This window comes from Condylura cristata, unplaced genomic scaffold (assembly GCF_000260355.1).
Source record: "Condylura cristata isolate star-nosed mole 26May11 unplaced genomic scaffold, ConCri1.0 scaffold00016, whole genome shotgun sequence".
NCBI classification, from domain to species: Eukaryota; Metazoa; Chordata; class Mammalia; order Eulipotyphla; family Talpidae; genus Condylura; species Condylura cristata.
Window position 1 is genome coordinate 18976354 of NW_004567117.1, and position 23304 is coordinate 18999657.

General features: G+C 32.9%; 1 protein-coding gene across 7 annotated transcripts in view; it reads right to left on the reverse strand.

Annotated features, from left to right (window-relative positions):
* TRAPPC8 (trafficking protein particle complex 8) overlaps positions 1–23304 on the reverse strand; it is a 67503-nt gene that overhangs the window by 18698 nt on the left and 25501 nt on the right. For 4 of the 7 annotated variants that reach the window (XM_004683815.2, XM_012725936.1, XM_012725937.1 and 1 more), the window contains 8 exons: positions 21413–21563; positions 18873–18973; positions 14239–14344; positions 8299–8430; positions 5618–5842; positions 4644–4752; positions 2672–2866; positions 2142–2272 (listed from right to left, as the gene is read on the reverse strand). In XM_004683815.2, coding sequence (XP_004683872.1) covers positions 2142–2272; positions 2672–2866; positions 4644–4752; positions 5618–5842; positions 8299–8430; positions 14239–14344; positions 18873–18973; positions 21413–21563 — 1150 coding nt within the window. Of the gene's footprint in view, positions 1–2141; positions 2273–2671; positions 2867–4643; positions 4753–5617; positions 5843–8298; positions 8431–9280; positions 9302–14238; positions 14345–18872; positions 18974–21412; positions 21564–23304 lie in introns of all 7 variants that reach the window. The other 3 variants (XM_012725938.1, XM_012725934.1, XM_012725933.1) reach the window with 1 other exon arrangement.

Here is a 23304-nt window from a genome sequence, read left to right on the forward strand (position 1 = left end):
TGCAAGTAATTGGCATTTATATTGAGCAAACTAGCTCACACTAGAGGTAAATCTGATCCTCATAAACATTGTCTTACTTTACCATGAAATCAGCTATCTGGTGGAAGATATAAAAATTTTATTTCCCAAATTTCCAGTTCATCACCTTATTCAAAAACCAGGAGTATCTCAGAAAGAGATGTAAAAAACTTAAAATTTATAAGAAGTATAAAAGTATTTATTTTATAATACTGTATGATGAAATTCTCACTTAATTTTAATAAATCTCCTTTAAAATCTAATATACTAGACATACTAATCTACTTAAAAGACTAACAGTTCTGTTTAAAACAATTTTCCAAGGGTGAACAGATCAAATTAATCTAATTTCTTTTCTAAATGTCCAAGAAACATTAGAAAATTTCTAAGGTTGCTGAATTCAAGTCAGAATAAAGGCTGGAAAATTCAACAAGTTATTTCAAACTGTTCAGAATAGTCAGAAAATGTCTTCTATGAATTCAACAAGCAAGAATTATAAATATTGCTATCTTTTAAAAAATCAAAACTTTCAAGAGACCTTGTTTTAAACAGACTTTTTTCCATTTCTCCCTTCATAAGTTAGCACCAAAATTTTAGGATATCTCTCAGTTTGAAAATGACTTTACCGCACTACTAAAGCTATGCCTTAACAATATATACTAGTGGAAATGAAGTGTGAAGAGGCTACTGGTATGTAAATCAACATATAACTAGGTAAAAACATTTTAGGAGAACTCATTTCTATTGGTCAGAGAAAAAAAAATTATTTGTTCAAGTCATTCTTGCATGAAAAACTTTACTATAAACTTGTTCTATACCCAAAAGACACAAAAACACTGATTGAAAAAGATACCTGCACCCCCATGTTTATTGCTGCTTTATTTACAATTGGAAAAACATGGAAGCAGCCCAAATGCCCAAAAGTAGATGACTGGATTAAAAAGATGTGGTACATATATACAATGGAATATTACTCAGCAACCAAAAAAGAGAAACACATGTCTTTTGCAGCAACTTGGATGGAGCTGGAAAAGATCATGCTTAGTGAGATAAGCCAGAAAGAGAAAGAATACCGGATGGTTTCACTCATAGCAGGAGTATAACGGACCAGGCGAGACAATAAGAATAATGAACAGCCATATACCAGATATACCAGAGACATTTTGGGGGGGGGAGGTAGAATGGAATGAAAAACCGGGGTGTGTGTGTATGTGTGTGTGCACAGGACTATGAGGACTATGGTGATGGCACAAAGGTGACTCGGTGATGGGAAACCCACAAGGATTACAATCGAGATGAAAAAAAGTACAAAGTGATGTAAAAATAAATTTGTTCTAGACATTGGTAAGGAACAAAGAATATATACATATATAAAGGATATAAAGAGATAATTGACAAAAGGGGGAGTTATGAATACAAGAAATATGGCTATCAGAAATCAATGAGATGGAAAATAAAATAGTAAGATGGCATTTTTCCTATCAATAGCTTTTTTAAATAAATAAGAATGCTTATTCAACTCATGCATATGGCTACAGAGAAGCCTGTTGCTATGAAATACTGGTAAACCAATATAGAATACTAAATACGTATTCCCTAAATTTTCTTACTTTATATGTAGGATCTTTCTTACAGAAATAACCGAAAGGATAAAAGCTATGCACCCAAATTCTTACCAATAAATTTATAATGGAAACTTTCAAAACAATTAACAATGAAGAAATAGTACAAATGTTTACAGATCATCTACATGATGAAACAGTATGCAAAGTGAAGTATTTATATATTTTAATACAGAATATGCAAATAAATCAAGAAAGAACAAAACACCCATATACCCACAAGAATTCTCTATGTGAGGGAAAACATACAAAAGGACATGATTGCAAAGACAGTAAAATGCTAGTGATTCTTTCTAAACAATGGAATATATATTTCTTTTTTTTATGTCCTCTGAATTCTCAATTATCAACAATACGCATGTATCATAACCTTCATAACTAGAGAAAATAAGCCAAAAAAAGAGAGTAATTGTAACTCTATGTACAGTTGCAAAATTATTATAGCATCTGCTAGGCTATTATTGAAACATGCTTATTTACAAATACCTTTTAATAACTTACTAGTTCTTTAACTTCTTCATTATCCTTTCCACTGACATTCTGAGGCTGAAACTTCCAGAGCAATGACAAATCAGACAGCAGAAGTGGAACCTTCAATGGGTTTCTAAATGCCACTTCCACTGTTATTGGTTCTATAAAAGAAAGACTGAAATTAGTAACTTTAATAAAACATAATAATCTAATGCTTCAATACTTTGAACATACTTTGCTTTCTCAACTCTGCATTTCTACCTAGGCTATCCTTTCCACCTTGTGAACAACCATTTATTCAAAATTCAGTTTTAAAATTACCTCCTCTAGAAACGTCTTCCAATTTCTCTGTACTAAAAAATGTCATTCTCTCTTCTATACTCCAACAGTACACTGCATATACCTGTATTAGAGCCTCTATTACTTGTCTTATAAAAGAAATTCACTAAATTATAAATGCCAAATGTTTATCTTTGCATTCCCCAGTTATTTGCCACACAAAAAATTATCTTGAATCTATTGTAAGTAAAACGAACAAAAACCACTATAAAGTATATCACCTTCCACAACTGCCAATGGGAATCTTGAGTTATCTGAATAGCTATTCAAACAGTATTGTGTGGGATGGAAATTAGGTGGAATTACTCCTTTGTTAACCACAGCTACAACTTGTTCCTCAAGTTCTCGCCACTGCTGGGAGGATTCAGAGTCATATTCTTGGTCAAGACTTACATGAGTGGCTGCTTGCTTTTCACCTAAAAAAAGAGTGTCACATTTAAATACACATGTTATGAACACCTGCCTGAAAATGAGACAGCTTAAGTAAAAATCTAAAGTGCTCAAATAATTGTGTTTAAAAAAAAAATACACACTCTTTTGTACTTATTTCCAATTGTCTGAAAGAAAAATATCCTCTTATTTATTCTGGACTAACTAGATCTTTCGCTTGTAAGACTGATACTCTTTTCCTCCTGATTTTGAATGAATTTATTTCTCTTATTCTTCTACAATTTTCAAAAAACACATTTCAAACATATATAATAAAAAGCATAGAGAATATAATAGCTGCATGTGAAGATTTAAAAAATGTCAAATTCTGCCATATAAAATATATTTATAGTGTTGATGGTGTCTGTAACTCCCCCCAACCCCATTATTCTTTCCTTTATCTCCATTTCTTTCTGGAGTTACTCCAAAGTTGAGGTACAGCATTCTTATTCATACTGCTTTTTTTCTACTTTACCACACAGTATATAAGCAATGCACATAAATGGTTTCCATCTTTCATAAAACTTAAACAGAATAATATTCAATGTATCATTCTGTAACTCATTCATTCCCCAATAGGATTTTTAATTTTTTCACTATTTTTTGCTATTAATTAGTAACACCACCATCATAAATATCCTGATCAATATATTTAACAGAACAGTAAATTAGAGCTTAAGGAAAAACATTTTAAGTTTAGAACTACAAGCTTACTTTAACATGCACTGAAAGTCTTAATATATTTATACTTTAGGTCTAGTACTGTCATTCTCAGACTCAATTTTTTCCCAAGGTTCTCAACATTATTCATTAGTGTATCCTCAGTCCATGCTTTTATTTTTTTCTTATTTCTTTTTAAATTATATATATATATGTTTGTCATTCTTTATTTTGTACATTTTTTTAATCTCAATTGTTATCCCCATGACTTCCCAACACCAATTCACCCAAGTGCCATCACCATAATCCCATGTGCTCTTCCCACCCCTGTGTTGATCCTACTCCCCTCTCACCCCCTATAGAATGCCAGCTCTACCTTAAGGGAAAAAATTCTGTATTTTAAAGTCTTAGAACAATAATAAAAGTATCAGCAATTCTTCTCTGTTTCAGTGTACTTGAAAATTTCCATAATAAAAGTTTAGAAAATAACTTTATACACAAAGATCTCTAACATAACTTTGCATAAGCAAAATGATGAGAAAATCTATATAACCAGCAAATGCTAAAATAAAAGCACTTAATGTGAGCACAGCAAAAATAATTCTTAGACTATGAAAAATACATTGGTTATCAGAGAGAATAATGAGGAAGGAAGGAATAGCAGAGAAGGCACTGCCACAAAAGTTGGGCTGAATGATGAGTGAAACGTGAACATACAGAGGTCAGAAAAAGGCAGACCCAAAATTATACAGATATATAAACTGACTAGTAAAATTTGAGGAAAAACAATATTTTATGTGTACTGAATAAAATATATTACAGCGTTAACAATGCTTATCAATATTATTTAAAACCATAACATTAGTCAAAGTATATGAGAAAAGGCCCTATAATTATAGCTGTTTTGCTATTATTATTTTTAAGACTGGAAGAGAAAATATTAAGGTTTTAGAAATTATAGTAGTAGTTATCTTCAGGTAGCATATAGATAACTTATTTATTATCAAATAGTCTTTGACAACTACACATTATTTTTTTAAACAAAGGAAAAAAAACTTTAAAAAACAATCTTAACATCACAAGGCCAAATAAAACTTTACTAACCATCTGCTGGTCGTCTATCATGGCCAAAGAAAACTCTTGTTGCTGAACTGTTAATATATGGTAAAGGAAGTTGTGGTAAAGGACCATCTGGTGATAGCTGACTTACATTCTAGGAGAAATAAAAAACAATTTTTGAGAAAGCTATTCTTTTAAATATTGGTTTCCTCATTTTTATTAAGGTATCAAAAATGCTAAAAAGAATGCTAAGATAAAGAATTATTAGTACATAAGCTATAATATTTTACAATTAAGAAGTAGCTTAGGTATTTATTCTGGCCCAAAAGAATCTTTGTTAGGTTAATAGCTAGTTAGCTTTCTCTGGACACTGAACTTCCACACATTAATAAGCATTTTACTTTCTGTGACTCACTGTAGAATTCTATATGCCAACAGCTTAACCCAGAATTTCAAATTAATAAAGTATAAAAGAGTAGTTACATTCTGCAAGAGAAGTATAATATTTATTATTCATAGCCCTTAAGGAAAAAAAAATTAAAATTTCTCATTGTTTCTTCCAATTAATTTTTCTGGGTTATACCATAATAATTTGTCTATTCTCAAAGGTCTGGACCTCCTCATTTATCACGGGAAAAGAAAAGGAACATACTTTTCCAAAGGATAGTAAAGAAAGGCCAATATATTGTAAAATTAGTTGTGATTCAAAAAAAACTGAAAACAAAAACTGAAACAACAGTTCAGAAAGCTTGTGGCATTTCAAATTTTTTTAAATTCCAAGAACAGCCACAAATCAAATGCTTATTATAATATTAAGATTTTCTTTTAAAGAATTGTGAAAGGGTAGTACAACTCAGATTGTGATCAAAAAGCCTAGACTGTTATACTTCATTATGATAGGTAACACATTCTAATAAAGCCATATATTATATTGCGACTCTATAGTACCACATACACTGTTTACTAAAAACAATGACTTAATGTAATTTTAGTAACCACTCCTGAAAATCAGTATTCACCTTATAAACATAAAGATACTCTCTAAGGAAGGCTCCTTGTTGAGCAGCAGATTGTTTACTTTCATTAATTAAAATATGTCTAAAAGCAGACACAGCATTGTCCAGTTGCCTGAGAGTGTAAGACTGGCGCCCAATAGTGAAGTTAATATGGTCCTCTGCAAGAGACCAGCCTTTTCCTTTGTAAACTTGCATGGCTTGACAATAGCAGCGCAATGCATGCCTTTTCTGTAAGAAAGTAAAACAAAGTATTAAAATCCAAATTTCTCTGGACTAGAAAAAAATATATAAACCCACACACACAAATACCTGGTAAGTGGCTCTTCCTCTAATAAAAGTTAAACAGATGAGAGAAATGAAACTAAAATTAAAAAAAAAAAAGCCCTAAGCAATTACTACTAAAAAAGCAAGAGATCCAAAACAAGTACTGCTACTTTGTCAAAGGCAAGAGGTCTAAGAACTCACAAATAATGATGATTAAAAACCATCTAGGCATGGCATCATGAGTTAGAGGCTTGACTGTTAGCTTGTAACTAACTGAGAGCTAGTTAATGAGATACCAATTATGTCATGGTTATTGCTGGACCAGGTTGAACAGAAACTCCTGTTAGTGCTAATACTGTATGTATACACATTTTTAAGCTACCTTTGTTTAGTAGTAAGAGAGTCTGGCATTCTTTTCTTTTGCCCATTGCTATATCCTGCCACGCTCATGAACACAGTAACAAGGCTTTCTTGTTAAAGAGATAATGAAAGTAAGAAACAGCATGTGTTATACAAGAGCATGAAAGGAAGATGACAGTCTCTCTCCTGTGATACTCAATTCATATTCAATGCGAATCTCATCATAAGAAAAACCTAAATTGAGGGACACTAAAAATAAATGATTTGCAAAGATATTTATGAGAAAAATGCCAAATCTAGGATAGAGGACTAAAGAATAACACAGTATTATACTATTTTCTTAATTTTGATTGTCATATTAAGGTTATACAGGAAAAAATTTATTTCTAGAAGACATAATATATATTCTAAAGTATTTAATAGGACATGAGGTTTAATAGTTCTCCAAACTGTCAAATGGCTCAGGTAAACAAATGTCCCTGAACTATACTCAGGACTTTTCCATAAATTTGACAATGTTTCAAAAAAATATTTAGGTGCTGTTTCTTGGGGTGGGAAAAAATCTCTTATCTGTATCTAGCAGATACAGATACTAAAGAAACAAATACTAAATCTTAAAAACTGATACATACAAAGAAACAAATATTGTGTAAGTGTCAAGTTCAAGTACATTTCTGAGCATTTCTTGGAAGAAAATCTTAAGAGAATTTAAAAATAATAAGGATTTAAAGTCCTCTTAAAGTAAGGATGGAAAGAAAGATTATATAGAATATACCAGACATAAACACCTCCAACCCCACCAGCAGTTTCTCAAGGATGTTTTTTTTTCTAATATAAAACATTTTCCCGTATTTTCTAACTTGTCACAATTTTCAAAAAAAAACAAGAAAACTAATCATGACTAGATTTTAAGAACCATGGCATCTTTACATGAAAGTGAAAGTGACTTTGAACATCTTTCTTTGTAGCTTTTAAATAACATGCAGCTTTAAGTACAAGCATGACGTGAAGATTTTGAAAAATGTTTATGTTAATAAAAATTCACATTCACTAAATTTGAAAAAAACCTTCATACTCCCCTAACAGATTAAAAACTCCTTAAAAGACAAGACCATGCTGGTCTTCTGGGTGTATGCTCAACTCCTAGTAAAGTCTCTGGAATGCAAAGGTGAGTATCTATTCTGTTATGCTGGTAAACTACTGTTCTCATGACTGCTACTATAACCACCTCTAACATAGCTCCCTCCAGCTAATGCTCAAAGGGATATTTGGGGGCAAGAAAAAGCTCTCTAGATTAATAAATAGTTCTCCAAACTATCTACCTCCAGGGACAAGAGACAGAAAACTTCTCTACATTAAACATTTAGTAAATACCATTACAAAGCATTCTGTGATACAGCAAAACAGAGGAGAAATCAAGAGAGTTCAATCATTGTTCAGAAAAGTTAATGCCTGAATGCATTTGACCTTTCAAATATATAACTTGGTTTAACTTCACAAAACTGGAATATTCCAAATTTTGTAAATAAAAAAATTGAAGCCTAGAGATCAAGAACTTGCCCAAAGTTAAACTGTGAATAAATGATCAAGATTTATAATCATATTTGTCTAAATGCAAATTTCATGCCCTTATCACTGTTACACAAACTTTATTTATTTATTTATTTATTTATAAGATTTATTTATTTGTGCATACAGAACTGGGGTACAGGCCAGAGGCTCAGGGGCAGCGAGAGGCTTCACCAGAGACAGAGTGGGGAGCAGAACAGGCAGATCCACGAAGTACACTGCTGAGGGGAGCAGCGGGTGGGTCAGAAGAGGTCTGCCACGCCATGTGGTCACCTCCGGGGCAGGCAGGAATCAAACTCATAGAGAAGCTTCGGCTTCTTATTGCTGTACTTTAACCCTCTGCGCCACCAGGGAGGGCCACACAAACTTTATTTTTAGGATTAATTTTAAATCATAAAATATTGACAAGTGACAGTTACATAGACAGTAAATTATAAAAATTAAAATATTACCAGTTACAATTGTTTTCTTTTTAAAGACCATACACTCACCTGACCAGCTTTACTAAATCGATGGCCTGCCAGAATCATATGAAATGCGTATTTTCTAACCATGGGACTCTTCATGTTTATAAAGCAATGTGCTGCCTGTTCCAAAAGAAGTGCACTTCGAAGATCAGAATCCTATTGAATTTTTAAAAGAAAGATGGTTAGATTCACAAATTAAAATTTAAAACATAGAGAAAAAACATTTCGTTTCTTAAAATAATACATAGCATATTCAATGTTTAACTTGAGTATCTGAGGGCAGACATCAAGGGGCAATCTGATCTTGATGATCCATTCTTGCAATAAACTCCAATTTTTTTTAACCCTTCAAAAAATTCTTCACTATGAAATATTTGCTCTTCATACAGCCAAATGTCTGATTATGCTATGCACCATGCAAACCCTTTGCAAAGGGCAAAGTAGTATATAAATTGAGAATTTAACACATGTATACTTAAAGAAATGAGAAAAAGGGTACAGAAAAAAAAATGGATTCACACCAATCTAACTTCTTCTGGAAATTGATCTGTGACAGTAATATATTTCCATTCATCCAAAACAGGGGGGGAGAGGGAGATGAAAAAAACCAATGTATCTTATGAAAGGTTTTAATCTAATTTATCCTCTATAAAGTTCTATTGTATTTACAAGGATTTCTCATGAGCTGTAATTCAAGAGGGCTAAAATTACTGCTTTTCATTAAAAAGTTCAGAAGGCTTTTCCCTTCAAGGATTAACACCTGCTGTTAAAATATCAGTAAACAGTACACTGCACCTAAGTTTCCACTCAACTCACTCTTACAACAGTGTCTAAAAAATCCACATACTGGATTTACATCAGCTCTTTCAGGGACAAAGTTTCAACTGAAAGAGCAATCATCACTTTACAAAATACTGAGAAAGTACTGAAGGTTGCTGATTAAGTATCAACAACATTTTCACCACAACTTTCTCTAGGTTTTCTGCTATTCTCAAGCTGAACTTACCATGCCCTTCCATGTGTTCTGCTGCCATTATTTTCCCCAGGGAAAGGTGAAAACAGAAAACATTGACTTTAAATGCAATAATTTCAACAAATCATAGTTTATACAAGTGTTCATAGGCCATAGATTATTATAATTGTTCTGTAACAATCATAAACTGAAACAGATCTGAGGATACAATCTTTAAAAAACATTTAGTAAAAAGATATCGTTATCTATTTCAATCTCCTCATGACAAAAACTAATAGACCTGATAATTTTTCAAGAAAGAGCCAAAAGATACTAAGTGGGGGAAAAAAGAATATAATAATTAACAAGCATTTTAAACCAGGAATCCGCATCAGAATTACAGGGGAAATTAGGGTCTTATTTTTTATTGTTTTTATTCTTAGTAAATACTTTCCCAAATGCCTCAACTAATTTGCCAGATGCTACCTACAGTACTGTCTACACCTTGTGTTTGTCAGTCATTTTTCTCTCTTTATATACACGTTTGCTTGCATGTCAAATATATGTTTTAAAAGTATACATGCTTCTTTACACAAAAGTGGTATTATATAATCTCTTTCTGGCTTTTTTAAACTTAATATGGACATTTTCCCAAGACATTTACATTTCTCATGTCTTTTAAAACTACAATATATCCCATTATATTAAGATACCATAATGTAAGACCTGATAATTTTGACATTTTCAGCTGACTTAAGATTGCTTCATGTTTGTTACTATAAAAAATGCTTTACTAAATATTTTAATAAAATATTTTTAAGCAATTATAAATATTTAAGTTAGGTAGATTTCTAGAACTACTGACTTCATGAATGCCATGAATTACTTAAAATTTGAATGGATATAACTACTACTACAAACATGTAGTACATTGTAATCAACAAAGAATGCAAATGTGTTTTACATTCTACTCAAAAATCACTTAAAAACAATTTACCTCTTTCTAACAAAAGAAAACTGACATTTTGTTTTTCAACATAACATTTCTGTAATAATAAGGCTGTTAATCTTCAAATGTTTCAGGGTTTTGTACTCTTTCTGTGAATTATCTGTTTATACCCTTTTGTAATTATATGGTTTGAAGAGCCTTTTGTACACTTAATATCAGGCTTTGTCATACATTTACAAATACTATTTCCCATTTTTAACATGAAAGAGTTTGTTCTTTAGTAGTCAAGTAGCCTATCTTTGCTTTTATGGCTTTAAATTTTATTTCAGCAAACAGAGTGTTATCACTAAAAAAACCGTGCTCTCTCACAGTTTCTTCTTTTATTTTGGTGTCATTTATTTATATTATAACATACTCAAATTATAATATGGTAGGAATCCAACCCCAGCATTTAATTAATGTCACAACACTATTTAATGAATAACTAAATTCCCCATGAGTTTAAATGATACCTCATCATATGCATTCTTTTAGTTCTCACTCTACTCCATTATTTTCTATTCTTATCACTATAAACAATTTTAATTTCCAAAACCTTACATTTTAATATCTAGAACAGGTAACTCTTTCTAGAACAGGTAACTCCTTTGCTTCAGAATTTTAGTTAGGCTTCTTAACAGACTAATACAATTTAAGTTCTATGCAATTCTTAAATTTATTCTGAGCATGTACACACACACACACAGCATGAATATATGTTAATTACCTATGAATCTTTATTAAAATACAAGAGTTGGATGGAGAGCAATGCTGGATATTCTTATTAAGGAATATGCTCTAGACAGTTCTAATGGTGGTGTGATTCTAATGTACAATTCAGTTAAAAACAAGCACAAGAACCATGGGGATTACAACAGGGATGAAAAAATGCACAAAATGAAGAATGATGTAAGAAATAAATAAATAAATAACAAGCACAATAAACCCTCAACATTCTCAAATTTAAAACTCAATGATTAGCAATTCAGGAAAGACAGCATGTTAACTCAACCAAAGCATAATTTAACTTTACATGCAAGTGTGTCGACTTGAATCAATTGACAGAGCTAAATACCCACATTTGTATCATACTTTGGTTTATTCTTCATTAGTCCCTATCCCTGATAATGACACCTCTAGTAGTGATCACCTTGCTGTGATACAAAACAAACAGCCGTGAAAAGAATGACAACTGCCTTTAATGCTGACTGAAGGAAAACAGAAAGCAAAGGCCTTGAATAAAGTAAGTAAAATTTAAATTTAGTGGTTGTTCATACCTACGATTTGTCAAGTCCACTATACATGCTCCATAAGAAACTAAGGGGAAAAAAACCTGTATTACCACTTCAACAAAACTCCAGCTTATGAACTTTGCCCACAACCTAGAGATAATTTTAACAAAAACTGAAACAGCAACTTAACTTGAGGATAGTTGGGTAAAGCAGGAATCACTTGAGATAGAGACTTCAAGAAACACTGTCACAAAAACACCACTGCTAAAGGCACCAGTTGCACAAATTTAACTGAATCAAATCTCAAAGGACAGCTCTGAGATTTTATTCTTTAAGTAACTGTAAAACTAATAGGAAAGGTGCTAGCAACTGATAGTTTATCACAGAAACATTTCCTCCAAGCTAGAGAACTTACAAAAACTGCTATTACTATCCCCGAGGAAACTAATTTACTGTATTTAAATACAGGAAGGTAAAAAGTTCTAAAAGATAATACTATATGACCAACACACAGACACAGGAGAAAAATCATTGATATCTTAAATACTAAATTCATCAAATACTACCCTATTTACTGGTAACTGTGGGATGTATTATCATTCTATCATGCTAAGAATCTAGGGAAAACACAAGAATAAGATCCACCTGTCCATAAATTTTCAGCCCAAAACATAAAATAAAGCCCAACTCTTTTCACTCAAGTCTCACAGCTAACTTGTATTATAATAGTACTAGCAAAAATGTAGAAAATACAATTCATAAATAATAGTTTCCTATCCTCAAGATGAGTAAATCTTCTCTGTAGTATTATACAGGCTTTCTGGGTTACAAGATACATATAAGGAATTCAAAGTATTCATTAAAATAAGCTAAATTTTATACATATATGCCTAGAAGTTTGGACTTATAAGTTATTGGAAAGAAATACATAAAAGGTATCAAAAAATCATTAATACTTATAAACACTTACAAAAAAGGAATTAATAATTCCGGGAAAATGTACCACCACTGACCATACTCTTCATCTAAGGCAGTAAATGACAGTGATACATTTCACAGAATTTATAACAAAGTAAGGCATCCAGATTTGAAAAACAAAGACAAAAACAAAGAGAAAATAAAAGAGAATAACAAGGCTACAATGCACACAGAAAAATTTGCTGTGAAGATTTTTATTCAAGTTCCTAAACCATAAATTCCTTACATTCACTGGTTTACGCTGGGTGGAAACACTTAGCAATACAATCAAACCCAAATTATTCATCATCATATGGAATATCAAAACATTCAAGTACCTATATCCATCTCTTCCAAATAGTCCAACAACTGTTCATACTGCTTAGTGTCCATGCAATATCAATTATTAAACATTTTTTATCATCATCCCTAAACTTAGTTTTATCTCACAAACTGTTTTTACATGGTTGAGTTTAACAAGAGTTTAGCAAACATTTGTGACTCATAAACCATGTGCCATGCCATGTCCAGTCTTTAGCATTCAGGATAGAAATATAGACGACAACACAGCCCTCTATCTTCAAGAAGTTAAAGCTTAAAAATAATTCCCAATGTAATATGGCATTAAAGTGTCATTATGGCATTAAATAAGAGAGCAGAATAGGAACATTCAGAAGAGCCCAAGGTATTGCAGAGACTATTATCTATCTGAATTTGCTAATAACAAGATTAGCAAATTAGATGAAAAAAGAGGAAGGATATTAAGGGTGATATGAACCAGTACAACAACATGAGAGATTTTTTTAAAGTGGTAAGTAAAATATTTGGAGATATAAAAAGAACACATGAGTGAAGAATTTTTTTTAATTCTTCTTAATTATTTTACTGATAGGACAGGTGACTGACTACAGAACATTTCAAGCAGCTTCTAACTACAACAAATGAGGAGACAGATGGTTATAACAAAATGTAAAATCACAAACTATAAGGTAAAAAAAATTACAAGTTTAGTTATTTATATCAACTAAAAGGTTTCTTGGAAATGTCCAAGTAGGTAAGTTTAAATGATGGCCATACAAATCTAAGAAGATAAAAGCTGGCAAGAATTTGAGAATGAAAATTACAACTGTAAAGAGATCACACACAAAAAGAAAAGGTATATAAGTATATGATCAATCTAAGATTTTAAACCCAAGGGACACATTCACATTTAAGAACCAAATAGAGGAGTATGATTTAGTTGTCTTAAACATTCATTTAAATAATGTCTTTCCATGTTTAGAAGGAACTATTATCCATGTTTATAAAGAATTTCATGTCTAGAACCAATGCAACTTATTAAAGTCTGCAACTATAAATGGATTTTTCTCCCTTTGAAATATGCACAGAACACTTTGTCTAAGGCTTAAGATTATATTTTTGAAGTTTATATTAGTAAAAATATAAATAAAAATTCCTTGATACATTTTAATGATCAATTTTTTATTAGGAATTATGCACATGTATGTTGTTTTAAAATATTGCTATAGAGGACAGAAAATAATTCAGAGAAGATGAACAATACATGCTTGTAGCTAATAATAGTGTTGTATTATATATCTATTATTAAATTATGTATTATGTATTATAATTAAAGCAAATTCATAAACAGTTGTAAAAGTTAGAATAGAGTGCATTTAAAATTAACTCAACAAATAACTAAAGTTAGGATTTTATAAATTATCAGAGTATTTTCCCTCCAGTGTTCTGTTTTGCACAAATTTTCAAAAAAAAAAAAAGCACTTTTGAAAAATGATGAAACGATATTAATTAAAATAAAAACTACAGTGTCATACCTCACTGGTCAATCGTATTAGGAGAGCTGCAGCCTCTGAATATTTACTTTGGCTTTTTAAAATTTCTGCACTTAGCAATACACATCTTTCAGCCAAAACCATATTCCTAAAGAAAAAAAGTTAAGAAAAATATCATTAACACTACAATACAGTATTAGTTTATCATAATAACCATGTGTTAAGTTTCTAATCTTTTCAATTAAAAATAAATCCATGTCTTTGTTTTCTACTTACGAAAACAAAACACTAAAGAATTCTCATCTTATAAAAATTTTCAATCATTACATAATTTTGTAGTATGAACATAATGGAAAGTCACACTATATGCAAGAATATAAAATCAAATTGGTTATCTGAATCAACAGCTAGTTTACAAAATGCAACATGTCACAAATAACTGTATTGACAACAAAAAAAGCCCTAAAGAATCCCAATACAGGAAAACTGCAAAATGTACATCAGTAGTAGTTTAAGCTAACAGTCATAATGGTGTTTGCCAAATTAAGAAAGAAACAGTACATGATGCAAAAGAAACAATAAAGATTAAGAAAATATGAGATTGTTAAAAATAGAATGAATAGATATCAAAACTCAACAGCCAAATCAATACAATAATGTTTCAAAAATAAAGTTAACAGACCAGTGAGCATGGAAAGCACAGTTGCAGAGACACACAAAACAAGGGGAAAAAAAAAAATTAAAAAATGGAAACAATGCAAGAGTTCTTTCAGATGGCATAAAGACAAAATAAAATTCATAGCAATGGGATTACAAAAGAAGAATGGAAAGAGAAAGGCTCAGAAAATGTATTGAAAGAAACCACTACTGAGAATCATTTGCATCTGGGAAACAAATCAGGCATCCTGATCTAAGAGACCCAAAGTGTTCCAAACAAAATGCCACACCGAAATGCACATTATAATCAAATTGCTGAAAGTCAATGACAAGGACAGTATATTAGAAGAGGAAGAAGTATAACTTGAGGAAATACCAATTAGACTGCTCATAAAGTTTTTAGTGGAAATCCTACAGGCAAAAAGGAAATAGGAGCTACCTAAAATACTAAAAGACAAAGACTTATAGCCTAGAATGCTGTATCCAGCAAGATTGTCACTCAAGATCAAGGATTCATGAAAAAGCAAAAATTAAAAGAATGCTTCAACATCGAGGCAGAGATAAAAGTTCTTTTAAAATGACTATAAAGAAACAACAAAAAAATGTAAAGTTAATGGACATCTACAACACAGAGGAAGACAAAATGTGGCCCATCAATAAGAATGTGAAACCATACTAAACAATGGTCACACATGCAGTCTACCATAACCTAACCTCAGTAGAAACTTTAAACAAAAATCAATAGAATACATAAAGCAGTGGAAATGGACCCAAAATAAAACATTAAAAGAAGATACAAAAACTGAAAATACAAATGAGATAATCAAAAGCACAATGTGTCAGAATGGCACATATTAAAAGTGCTGGAGAAGATGCAGAGAAAGGAGGACTCTATTATATTGCTCATGGGAAGGTAAACTGGTGCAGACATTTTCTAAAGCAATCTGGTTTTACCTTTAAAAATCTAAAAACAGAAACACTGTATGAGTCAGCAACCCAACTCTTGGGCACCACTTTGAAGAACATTAAACCATCAACTCAATAAATCATAAGCTCTGCAATGTTTATTGTAGCATTGTTTACTTTATAGCATGTAAATAACCTAAGTGTGCATGATAGATGAATGGATCAAGAAGATGTGGTATATCCACACGATGGAATATTGTTCAACTAAGAATGACGAATGATGCCATTTGTCATTAAAAAGGAAGGAGTTTGAGGAAACTATGTGCAGTAAAGCAAGGCAAAATGACAAAGCCAAATACTAGATGTTTACTAAGGAAAAGATCTGACAAAGTAAAATACTCAGTGAAAACTGGTGGATACAAAGTCAAGCTCCTGAGGTTAAGGAGGAGAGGAAATGGGAAGGGTCAAGGAGAAATATGATGATGGGAATGGGGAAACAAAACTGCTGGATTAACAAAAATAAGGTTGAAAAAAGAAATTTAAGGAATTTTTTCTCCCCATCTCAGCTGCAATCCCCATGGACTTCCCATCACCAATTCACCCATGTGCCATCACCACAGTCTGTGTACTCGCCCCACCACCCCCTTTTTTTATCCCATTCCCCACTCCACCCCCATAAAACGTCTCTAGTATATAGTTGTTCATTATTATTATTTTCTCCCTGGTCCTTTATGGTCCTGCTATGAGTGAAACTATCCAGTATTTTTCTTTTTCTTTCTGGCTTATTTCACTAAGCATGATTCCTTCCAGCTCCATCCATGCTGTTGCAAAAGGCATGAGTTTATCTTTTTGATTGCTCAGTAATATTCCATTGTTTATATGGAATCTTTTTAATCCAGTCATCTACTTCTGGGCATCTGGGTTGATTCCCTGTCTTTCCTATTGTAAATAAAGCAGCAATAAACATGGGGGTGTAGATGTCTTTTTGAGTCAGTGTTTTGTGTCTTTTGGGTAGATACCTAGGAGTGGGATTGCTGGGTCATATGGAAGCTCCATTTTTAGCAGTATAAGGAAACCTCCAGTTTTCCATAGTGGTTGTACTAATTTGCATTCCCATCAGAAGTACAGGAGAGTTCCATTTTCTCCACAGCCTCGACAGCATTTGTTGTTACTAGTTATTTTAAAATGTGCCATTCTCAATGGTTTGAGGTGGTATCTCATTGTGGTTTTTATTTGCACCTCTGAAATTTAAGGAAGTTTCTTAAGGATAAATAGGACCTCACAGAAGTGGAGATGGTATTACAAAACCAATTAAAATAGATTTCCTATACTTCAACATTTATATTTTAAAATTTCAGAGATTAGGGGTCTTTCCAATTATAGCAACTTTAAGTGAAGATTACAAAGTATACTCATAATTGTACATACAGAAAAAGTACATTGTCTGTGTGAGCAGGAAAAAAATGGATTGCCATGGCTTACTTGGCTATCCAAGTCTCTTGAGTGGTCTCCTTTTCTTTTATAGTATTCTATATGCATCTCTCCAAAAGCTCTGTGCTTCATGAAGACAAGGAAAATAATTTCGAAGAAAAAACATTCCAACTTCTTAAAACCCCTTTCTACTCTGCTCTGACAGCTCACTCTAATTGCTTTGCCTTTTCAGAATCTCTCCTTTTCAGTCTCCTTCAGTGGCTACTCTTTTAGTGAAGTATGCACAGTATAGGCTTTCTTCTGCTACACTCTCCACACAAATTCTAGAATAAAGTATAAGAGGTGGATTTGATATTGATTCCATTAATTAGCTATGTATCCTCAGGTAAATTTGAAATTTCAGGATTCTCAACTAAAATGGAGATAAAAATAGTACCCACCATTTCATGTTTGCTGGAAAATTAAATGACTATGTAAATTTCTTTGGCACAGAGGCAAATGCTGAGCACTCAATAAGTGTTAATCACTGTTATTAATGCTGTGGTATAAAAACACTGCTATTACAACACAGGAGATAAAAATGCCTGTCTTCTAACCCATTCATTCTACATAGAAAAGTCACACTCTTTCCAAAAAAACAGCTTCTGTGTCAAAGTTCTACTTAAATACTCAGTAACTCCCCATTTACTATATAAATTCTATCTATATCTAATGATAACAAGAATCAATGAAGGTTAAGCCTCCTTATATACTGATTTCTCTCAAACTAAATTTCCAAAATTTACCACCCAATTGAACATGTGTTTTATATACACATGTATATGTGCCTCTCTAGGAGAGGCATAGCTGTTTCCCTTTAACCAATAATGCTGCATCCAAAGCATTCCTGCCAGTCACTATTCCTGAAACGTCTTCATGGCTATCATCCCAAGTGCTGTCTCTTCAAAATTCATTTCTCAAATATCAATTAAACCTCCTCTGACTATTTTTGGTCTGTCCATAGATTCCTTACAGGTGATGAGGTTTAACTCCTATAGAATTCCAAAAGAACTCACTAAAAATAGTTAAGTTAGTTAACTCTGTTTTTCCTACTTAGCAAGTTCAAAATGGCTTAATAGTAGTTATCCTTAAAGATATCCCCACTATACAAATATAAAGCCAATAAAATATATAATCTCAACATAACAGATAACAAATTGCCTAACTAAATATCCAAACAGGGTCTCCACCTTGGAGGCCTAGGAGTTAAGTCTCAGCACTCTCACCACTAAGATCTGAATTTGATCCTTGGCCAGTGAGCTAACCCACACACATATGGTTCAGTAGGCCTCTCCTATCTTGTCTGTTGCTCCCCTTGGCCGTGTAGTTCAGGAGATCCACCTGTTCTGTTCCTCACTCTGCTTTTGGTAAATCATTGCACCCCCAGTATGTCTGGCTTACACCCCAGTTCTTCTATGCCCCCCCAAAAAACCTAAATGAAACAAAAAACAAATATCCAAACAAAATAGAAAATGAAAGGAGGATATAACATTAATTTTTTTTAAAAAACCACTTTATCATGGCTGACTATGTTTGGGAACTTATTTAAAGTGTTAAAGTGTAAATGTCAAACAACTATTTTCTTATAACAACAGATCAAATTGACCTCTAAATGACAGACTATAAATATTCTAGTCACCTACTTGCAGATATCCCTGTATGTCTGGATTGCTGTATCCATGTAATGTGCAGGGTATGGCCTAGGTGCTCCTGGCTGAAGAAAAGCCGACACTGCTGCCATTTCCTAGAGGAAAAGACACTTTTTGTACTATTTCAAAAAGAGAAATACTCTTATTAAAGTTCAGCATTTAAAGTTCAGCAGTCTAAAAATTAGAATAAAATTTGCTGGAGTTTTCTATGCATGCATGTGTGCAAATTTCATAGACTTCCAAAAATAACCATATGCTAAGTTTTCAAACTTTCTAGACAATCTTTCCACCACAGTCATTATTTAAATAAAATTTCCAAAAGGCCCAGTAAATACTTAAAGTTAAGGGATTTAGAACTACCAAATGAGGCTCACTTAAGATTTCTGCTACCACCTTCCTTATCTATGAATAAATCTCTTTCTAATTATTGGCATCAAGATATAAAAGCAGAGCTCATAGAAGCTTGCACTATATATATTTTCAACTATTTACACATGCTAATGCAGCATAAAGAGGCATAAAGACCATTTCGTAACTCTAAGTCAGTCAATTTTCAGAACTTTTTATTCCATTTTTAAAACCCAATTCATTGTCAAATAACTTCTATTATATATAACTCGTATAATATGTAAGGTTCATTTTTTTTCTATGTTTATAGTTATGCTCTCATGTAAATCAAGTTTAAATAAAATTTTAACAGGAAATAAATGAAATTAGGGGGAAAATGCTAATGCCCACCCACTTTCAGGATCAATAAATATATTTCTCTGCCAAACATTTTAAAAAATAGAAAAAGAACTAAATAATTATCTAAAAAGTGGGATGTGATTAAAGCCTTTAACCTAACATAAAGTTCCATGACTGTATGAGCTGTCATATAACTGTTCAGGACACCTCTTTAGCCTCAGTAACCATCTCAGTGCCTGCTCCAGTATTTACTGAATCAAGTGAATTAAAACATATTCTATCCATATGACAAAATATTCTACAGCTCTGAAATATCAGCTTTTCCTAATAGGTATACGCAATGTATGAGTTATATGGTTCTATACTATACAAAAAACAGCAAATATTTTCAAACACATAGCATAATGCTATGTTGTATAAAATTCATATTTACTACATATGAATTATAAATACTGTACACCTGTTTAAAAAAAAAAGGAACTATGAAAAAGTCTTTTAAGAAATAAATATGTGCCCCAAGTTCTAAGTTACTTTCCAATTTAATTCTGGGGAAAAAATTAAATTAGTACACATTCAAACACAGTGACATAGTTTCTACTGATATACTGAGAACATTCAAAATAAGTTATTTCACAATCTTAAATAATCAACCATTAAATTCTTAGTTATAACAGATTAGTACATTTTATAGAGATTTTCATCAAGAGCTAGAGATCCACTTAACATTCAGTTAGTTATAACAGATTACACTATAAAAAAATTTCTTCAAGAACTCCTATTGTTGGTTTAGGTATGATATATGCTTATATCTTTACAATTACCATAACTATCTTTCGTGATTTTTCTTCTTAAAGGGAAGGCAGTATAATCTGTCCTACAACACACTTTCTGGCCTTATCAATTAGCTCATATGTGAATGACAAATAGGAAATCAATGTCATTATAAATAAAATTTGCATTTATTCATAAACAATACTTCTTAGGCAAGGAGATCAAAAATAGCAAATACAGAATTATAATCTTCAACAGGAAAGGGAAAAGTACTGAATTAAGTTTACATGAGGCTGCCCTGGTGGCACAAGGGGCTAAGCCACTGCAGCATGGAACTGCAGGGAATTCCATCCCTGGCCATGATGCAGCAGATCTCTTCTGTCTGGCCTGTTGCTCCCCTCAGCAGTGAATTTCAGTAGATCTGCCTGTTCTGTGCCCCACTCAGTCTCTGGTGAATCCTCTCACCCCCAGCACCTCTGGCCTGTACCCCAATTTTCATATGAATAAATCTTTTCTTAAAGATTTATTTATTTATACATATACAACTGAGGTACAGGTCAGAGGTACAGGGGCGGTGAGAGGATTCACTAGAGACAGCATGGGGAACAGAACAGGCAGACCTACAAAGTACACTGCTGAGAGGAACAGCGGGAGGGTCAGGAGGGGTTCACTGCACCATGTGGTCACTTCCCAGGGTGGGGATCGAACTCCAGCTGAAGTGGCTTTAACTTCTTAGTGCTGCATTAACCCACTGCGCCACCAGGGATAACCTTATATGAACAAATCTTTTAAAAAAACTGTAACTTGAATATAATTCAACTAAAATTCAAATTGAACTTTGAAAACGGACATAAAAATTTAAAAGGTACAAGTAAAGTTAAGAAGTTAACTTTATGGCTATGTTTAAATGTACCAGAATTTGAGGAAAACCCATCTCTTCTGCATAAACTAACCACTGCATGGCATGTTCCATGAGTACAAGTTTATCCCTAGCTATTCTGTTTGTCATTTCATAAAGAGAAATTTCAATCATTTATGGTTACAGAAATAAAAAAAATTTACTATATAATACCAACCAAGGCACCAGCTGCATAAAGCATTGCTTGATCATTAAGAAAGTCCTTCTTTGCAGTATGATAGCAATTATAAGCCAAATCATAATGCTGTACCAAAAAACATAAGTCAGCCATTTTCCTGATTTGAAGCTCTGGTGCTTCTGGTGGATACCTGTCAATACAAAATAAATTAAGAAAACAATTTATAGTTGATTATTCCTATGTCATTACATATAGTAAAATGTCTAACAAGTTGCTCAACTGCCCAGAACATTAGGAAAACTGATCCTGATTTACAAAGAATTCTACCTTCAAACCCAAGTGTCATTTCTCAAAGATATTTGGAAGCTTGACACAAGCTATGCAACGGCTATCGTCTGACAGATTCCGGATAGCTCTGGAAAAGCTCTGAAATATCAGAATTTCCACTGCTAACTTATGTTATGACCTCCCTTTTTTGTATAATCGTAATATCAAAAAATATTGTAGCAACATCAGTTTGTAATTGCTTGCCTTAGCTCTAAATTGGCTACCTGGCCTGGGCAAAGTACAAGCTGAGCTGCTCCTGGGCAGGAAATTCCTTTGACTGAAGACAAAAGGCAAGCTCCTGGAGAGATAAGACCCCAGAGCATCAAGACTCCTGGAAAACTTCTTTGGTATTTTGACAAAAAGCGATTCTTAAGATAACTCTCAGGGCATAAGGACCCATGGACAATTTCCTATCATCCTTTCCCAGACCCTGATCCTTTAAAGTCACAGTTAAACATCCGTATACATGAAAGTTATCACAAAGATGTATATTATAGTGTGCCATAAAGTAGAAGGAAAAAGATGCACTATTTCCCTCTTCCTTTGAAACTTTTATGTCGGTTTCTTATTAACTTACCTAAGGCATTATTGTAACTAAATCTTGCTAAACAGTATAAATAAAGACCTGCAAAAAGATGAGCAGGAAGATTTGCACCCAACTCCGACTCCCGTGTCTTCCTCACTCCCTCTCCCCTTCTTGGAATTTCTGCACACTGACGCCTTCCCATCTTAGGGTCCTGCCTGTCCTGCCTCCAGACACCTCAAAAGTTGGAGCTGGTCTCCGATAGAAGCTGACAGTCTCATCTATATCATTCAATGTCCTACACAGAGTGAGAACTTCTCAACAACAGGTATGCATTTTGACACAATGAAATGATGAAATGGCTAATTCCAGATGTCATAACCAGGAAAAAAATAAAAATCCGGAAGGGAAATGCACTGGACTATGGTGATGGCACATGGGAGATTTGGTGATGAGAAACCCAAGGGAATTGCAACTAAGATGGCAAAATGCACAAAAATATGTAAAAATAAATATAATAATAAAAAAAATTGTAAAAAAAATAAAAATCCGGCCCTCCCTGGTGGCGCAGCGGGTTAAAGCACAGTACTAAAGAAGTCAAAGCCACTTCCGCATGAGTTCGATCCCCGCCTGCCCCGGAGGTGACCACATGGCGTGGCAGACCTCTCCTGACCCGCCCGCTGCTCCCCTCAGCAGTGTACTTCGTCGATCTGCCTGTTCTGCTCCCCACTCTGTCTCTGGTGAATCCTCTCACCCTCCGCATCTCTGGCCTGTGCCCCAGTTCTGTATGAATAATCTTTAAAAAAAATAAATAAATAAAAATAAAAAAATAAAAATCCAAAATAAATTTTATTCTCTCCCTTACAAGATTCTATATTAAACAAATTTACTAAATATATACCATGTCTTAGAAATCACTATATCACAATATGTTAACAGAGGACTTCTCTTTTTTTGTTTTTCTTAAGATTTATTTATTTGTACATACAGAACTGGGGTACAAGCCAGAGACTCAGGGGCAGTGAGAGGCTTCACCAGAGACAGAGTCGGGAGCAGAACAGGCAGATCTATGAAGTACACT